The sequence below is a fragment of the Juglans microcarpa x Juglans regia genome, chromosome 4S (assembly GCF_004785595.1).
Source record: "Juglans microcarpa x Juglans regia isolate MS1-56 chromosome 4S, Jm3101_v1.0, whole genome shotgun sequence".
NCBI classification, from domain to species: domain Eukaryota; kingdom Viridiplantae; phylum Streptophyta; class Magnoliopsida; order Fagales; family Juglandaceae; genus Juglans; species Juglans microcarpa x Juglans regia.
In genome coordinates, this window is record NC_054601.1 from 12,295,127 (window position 1) to 12,300,883 (window position 5,757).

The 5,757-nt window shown below is 32.2% G+C and overlaps 1 protein-coding gene across 2 annotated transcripts; it reads right to left on the reverse strand.

The window, feature by feature from the left end:
• Positions 1–979, reverse strand: LOC121263644. Of its 2 annotated transcripts, none has more exons than XM_041166668.1 (2): positions 559–979; positions 1–486 (listed from the first exon to the last, which is right to left on the reverse strand). In XM_041166668.1, the coding sequence occupies exons 1-2, from the start codon at positions 876–878 to the stop codon at positions 141–143; spliced, it is 666 nt and encodes a 221-aa protein (XP_041022602.1). In that variant the 5' UTR covers positions 879–979; the 3' UTR covers positions 1–140. The 2 variants fall into 2 exon arrangements, with proteins under 2 accessions (XP_041022602.1, XP_041022601.1); XM_041166667.1 differs by having other exon boundaries at positions 1–482; positions 555–978.
• Positions 980–5,757: the final 4,778 nt, after the last annotated feature.

Below are 5,757 nucleotides of genomic sequence, written 5' to 3' on the forward strand. Positions count from 1 at the left end.
TAAAGCCAAACCATTCATAACATGTCGTATTTCTCATCTTTCGTAACATGTCGTATTATTAGTTAAAAATAAATGTTTATAAAAATAGTTTTAATGCATGAGATGTCGATGATATCCGGATCCAATTGATTTGAATTCTCTTACTTTCGGTTGAAGGAGACAATCCTTCCACTTTTCATACTCGGCGTAGTTCTGATCCTCGTCTTAGCACCATTGATGTATTCTGAAAAGAGATCATCTTTAGCACCCTGATCTCTTTTCTTTGTATCTTGAGCGTCATCATCCTGCAGTCCGGACGTCGCTTTCTTCCTCCCTCCAACCTTCGACCCAGTTCTGATTATCTTCATCTTTGCATGTTTAATGTAATAGAAAGACCTGTCGTTGATATCCAGTCCTGGGTTCACCTCATCGGCGAGTGTTTTTTCCGGTGCTTCTAACTTGGGCTTTTGTTTCTCCTCATCTCCCGAAGCAGCCTTGTCTCCTTGGCCATTATTCTGCATCTTGAGCTTGGGTTTCTCCTGCAGTGAAATGATACCTGGTTTAGTACTGGTGTTTTGGATGGGAAAATGTGGTACTGTTGCTGGTTTGGCTCTGACGTCTGGAGAGTGCAGGCTTGAGTGGTCAAACTCGACAGGAACTTCAATGTGTTCAAGGTGTTGGAAACCTTGTAAAGACTTGGGATGTTCAGGGGCAGGAGGTTTGGTTTGAATTTCATTGTTTTTTGGGTTTGGAGAAGGGGATGAAGCAGGTTTGGGAACTTGTTCGCGAGATGATGTACTGCGACGAACTTTTCTGAAAACAGGAAAGACATGAGTAAATGCACTGAGGATTTTCTGACGTATTCCTACAGATTTTGGGCCATTTTGATTCTCTTCCATGGCTTACTATTGAGGAAAGATGAACAAGTTTGTAAGGATTGTTTGCTTTGGTTGCCTGTGAGGATACCTGGGTTAGGGAAGAGCCGACCCCTATTTATTTGAACAATTCAGTAAGATGGGTGCCATTAAAATATTGTCTGAAACGAATTTTCATTTACAGGAAAATATCGTCTAAAATTCCTGATAACAGGAAGATCAACTTTCCTCAGTTTCCTCGTTCTCTCATTTTCTTTTCTAAGTGAAGTAAAGTGTGATGTTTTGGGATCATATTCCAACCTTTTTGTGCCATCATTTTCTCTAGAAAATGGAATCTAGAAAGTACAGCCAATACAACACAAGCTATGACCTGATTGGAGAATTCTCTTGCCCTTTGTACACAAACCACAGCTAGTTTCTGAAATGTGTTGTTTGGACAGATGGTTCCAACAAACATCTGGCTGGGTATTGGATTCCCCGTTCCAGTGTGCGTGTTGAATTTTGACATGTAAACACGTTTTTGCTGCATTAATCTATCATTTTTATTAATGCTATCACGCAAAAAAACTTTATTCCACTAATATCTTGCAAAAGCTCGGAAACATCGCGAAACATATATATTTTTAGTATAATATTAGATATAATCTTGAATATACAAATTTTGGTGTACAAACTCCTTAAAAAATAGTGAGACCCACCAGAGAAATATATTTCTTTTATAGCCCACGTTTGGTTACAAAGATAAGATGAGATGAGAAATCTATAAATAATAATGAAATAATTTATAAATAGTAGTGAAATAGTTTAAGTTAAAATTTTTATGTGGTTTTAGAAAGAGAGAGAAAAAGATATAATTTTTTAATAATATTATTATTATTTTAGATTTAAAAAAATTAAATTATTTTTTATGTTCTATTTAAAAGTTTGAAAAAGTTATAATAATTAGGTAATAATTAGATAAAAAATTTAAAAATTTGAAACTAATTTTGTATTTAAATAGTGTTTAAATGTTAAGATGAGATGAGATATAATGAGATATGATGAGATAATTTAAAGATTTGTAAAACCAAACCTAGGTCTCATATTTTTTTTTTTTAAATAGCTTCCTCATATTTAAAAGCTTGTACAAATGTTCTTTAATAGTTGCAAATTTAGAAGTCTCAAAAGTAGAATCCGCGGTTGTAATTGCTACACTCTACAATGTGAAATCTAGAAGATCATTATTATGCATATTTTAAAGCCTCTCATTCATTCATTTTAGCTGAGACTTTTATTTAGGTGCTCGAGCTGTACTCAGATTCACGGTTGATTTCGATAGTAAGATGAGATGAGATGAGATGATTTTAGATGAATTAAATAAAATATTATTAGAATATTATTTTTTTAATATTATTATTATTTTAAAATTTGAAAAAATTGAATTGTTTATTATATTTTGTATGAAAATTTAAAAAAATTATAATGATGAGATGAAATAAAATAAAACTATTTTTGAATCCAAACCATTCCTCAATCACACCACAACACCTACTTTACCTCTATTTTCAAGTTCACGTGTCTTGCTTGTTTCCCAACCCACTTCTCCAAAGGGCCGAGGACACTTGGAGTATTTAGAATTACGTGAATAGTCATAAAATAGTTTACGATGAATATTGAAATGATTTGGATTAAAATATTTTATTAGATTTTGAAAAATGAATATGAAAAAATTAAAAATTTGTATTGATTTTTGTGTTTTGTTTTGAAGTATATTAAAAGTAGTAATGGTTATATGAAAAATTAATTATTTGAAATTAAAAAATATTTTATATTTAAGTAATATTTGAGAAAAATTTGTGAGAAGTTTTGAGAAGTTTTGAGAATTTCTTCTTTCATGATTTCATCTAATTTGATTTTCAAAACGTACCCTAAGGGACAGTTTGAATACTAAAATATTCAAGTATTCAACTTTAATTCTCATCTAGTTATTAACTAATCATTACAAATTTTTCAAATTCTCAAATAAAATAAACAATACAGTTTAATTCAAATTTCAAAAAAAAATTATATTAAAAAATATTCGAATAATTTATTAATTTATAATTTTTTTATTTAATTTTTTTACCTCTCATTTCCCAAAATCTAATAAAACATTTTATCTTAAATTAATTCACTATTATTCACAAGCATTAAATATTCTAAGTATCCTAAAACCTCTCACAAAAAAGAAATCTTAAAAAGCATGAAACCAATTCCTCATTCAAATTTCAATCTCTAGAAAAGAAAGGAAGAGTAATTGGCAAGACTACCTTTACCCTCTGTAATTAGAATTTACTATTTAGAACACAATAAATGTAACCTTCCTAACCTTTTGTTTATATTAATATGCAGCCACGTGTCAATTTAATTGTTTTCTTATAAAATATATTAAATGTTTTTCCAAAAATAAGATATAGATATATACATATATATTTATAACAAAAACCTTATTTTCATAATGAAAAAGAACTTCAAATCAAAGAAAAAACATGTTCAAGCCATATGTCCTCACATGACTAGTTATATTTATGACGTAGTAGTCATGTACCACATTAATTGTATTAGTTAGTAGACTAATAGAGTTTCAACAGAGAAACTATTTCAAAACAAAAATGCTACTAGCAACCGTGTAGGGGAACCCTCGCGACATCGTGTTCAATGTGGCAATTAGTGGAATGTCGTCGTGGCGCAACTTGCTCGAAGATAAAAAGGATCTCACAATCTCAGAGCTAAATGTCGTCATTTAGGCTCATTTCCCTCGAAGACAGAAGGGGTCGGTTGGCCTCCTTTCCCATTTCGCCCATCCCATGAAAACTTACCCTTCACTCTGTCTTCTTCTTCCTTTTCTACTCCACGAAGCCCAATCATCCTCCATGAACTGGCCGCCCCACGAAGTCACCATAGCCCAGTCTTCGTCTTCTCCGCAGTCATTCTTCATGGTCTTCACGAACCCTCGTACCCACGAATCAACAGTTTTGCAAAGTCACTGTGTTTTGCAATCTTTGTCTTCTCTGCAATCAGTCTTCGTGGTCTCCACTAACCCATGAACCAACGGTTTTGCAAAGTTACTGTGTTTTGCAAAGTCACAGTCTTCATCTTCTCTTCATCTTCTCCACGAAGGCACAGAGCCACATCCCCTTCGTCTTTTCCACGAACCCTCCTTCCCACAAACCCAAATCTAAAATCCCCTTCCCACAAAACCCTTAAACCCTAACCCTAACCCTAACCCTAACCCTAAATTTGTTTGGTTATCAAGCCCCGAAACCCTAACCCTAGATTTGTTTGGTTATCAAGCCCCGAAACCCTAACTCTAACCCTAACCCCAAAAAGTTTTATGTAATCATCGATCAGGCCGAATTTCAACGTATCCTCACTACAAAAATGTCGTTAGTTTTCTCCTTTTTCTGTGCTTTGGTTTTACTTTCCAAATGTTTGGAAGTCAATAATTATTTATCATACATTGTACATTTAGTCATGTAATACATTGCCTATGATGTGTAATTTTTGCATTAACTATTTAGTCATGTAATTATTCAAATCACATACCATATCATCATTATTAAGTTGCCAATTTATAAATTCCACTCATGTATGAGAGTAGTAGCATCTCTATGGAATGCATACAATAAAATTTGAGCATAGTGTTTTAACAAATTTTATTTTATTAAACTATTACTGTAAAATGTTAGTGGGATGTGGCATTAAAATGTAAAAGTGTTACTGTTATTGGGATGTTTACTTCCACATTAAAATGTTCAATTGCTACTGTTATTGGGATGCTTACTTCCACATTAAAATGTTAAACTGTTATTATTATTGGGATGTTTTCTTCCATATTAAAATGGTTAAACTGAGCATGTGTATTTAACTGTACCAGAAGACTACCTCAAAGATTTGCACCAGGAAGGTCTTAATTGATTTACTCTTGTCTATAACATTCTCACTATCTACTTCTAGATGACCAATCTGTTTGAGATCAATCCCATATTTCTCAAGTTGGGAAGTAATGGCTGTCAAACTAAAAATTAAAGAGTCGATGAATATAGAAACTCCTTAAGATGCTATAAGACATATTATGATTATGATTATGATTATTATTATTATTATTATTATTATTATTATTATTATTATTATTATTATTATTAATGTAATTTTGAGGATCAAATGATTGCAAACAAATGGGCATATATAAAGTAAGAGTCAAATAAGTGAAACTAAATCAACATGGGCCCTCCTAATGGACACAGTCTAGCACGATAGCATGAGACATAGTTAAAAGTACTAGCACACAAACCCAAAAAACAATGATTTTTTTTTGTGCAAAAACGACAATATACCATGTCATATGGCAAATCTATTTAGTATTTTTTCCTTTCAGGGTTGCCAACTGCAGTCCAAGAAGATACACTTGGCATGATATACTGTTTTTAGAACTTAATAAGCAGGGTTCAATTCTCAATATCTCACTAAAAGTTTTATTAGACTATCAACTATTTTTAAAATGAGGCACCCTTTCAATTGTCATAGTGTTCTTTAAACTTCACAGAACATCACTAAAATGTTAAATTGTTACTATTATTGGGATGCTTACTTCCACATTAAAATGTTAAACTATTACTGTTATTGGAACGCTTGCTTCTACATTAAAATGGTTAAATTGTTACTGTTATTGGGATGCTTACTTTCACATTAAAATGTTAAACTGTTACTGTTATTGGGAAGCGTGTATCTGAATATTTCAACGAATTCCTCCTGACATTTGAATTTTCTATACTATTGAAATTACTGCCATATGAGGATGTCATCATCAATATCTTCATCTTCTTTTGGTAAACGTGCTTTGGGTATACCATTCTGTTTTTGTGAGGAGTTAGCCACACTGAGA

Bases quoted from the DNA above. Each gene is read 5' to 3' on its own strand.
- LOC121263644 (XM_041166668.1), bottom strand. From the start codon at position 878: ATGGAAGAGAATCAAAATGGCCCAAAATCTGTAGGAATACGTCAGAAA. The intron at 487-558 runs CCAAAACACCAG...GCAGAATAATGG, and splicing joins ACAGTACCACATTTTCCCAT to CCAAGGAGACAAGGCTGCTT.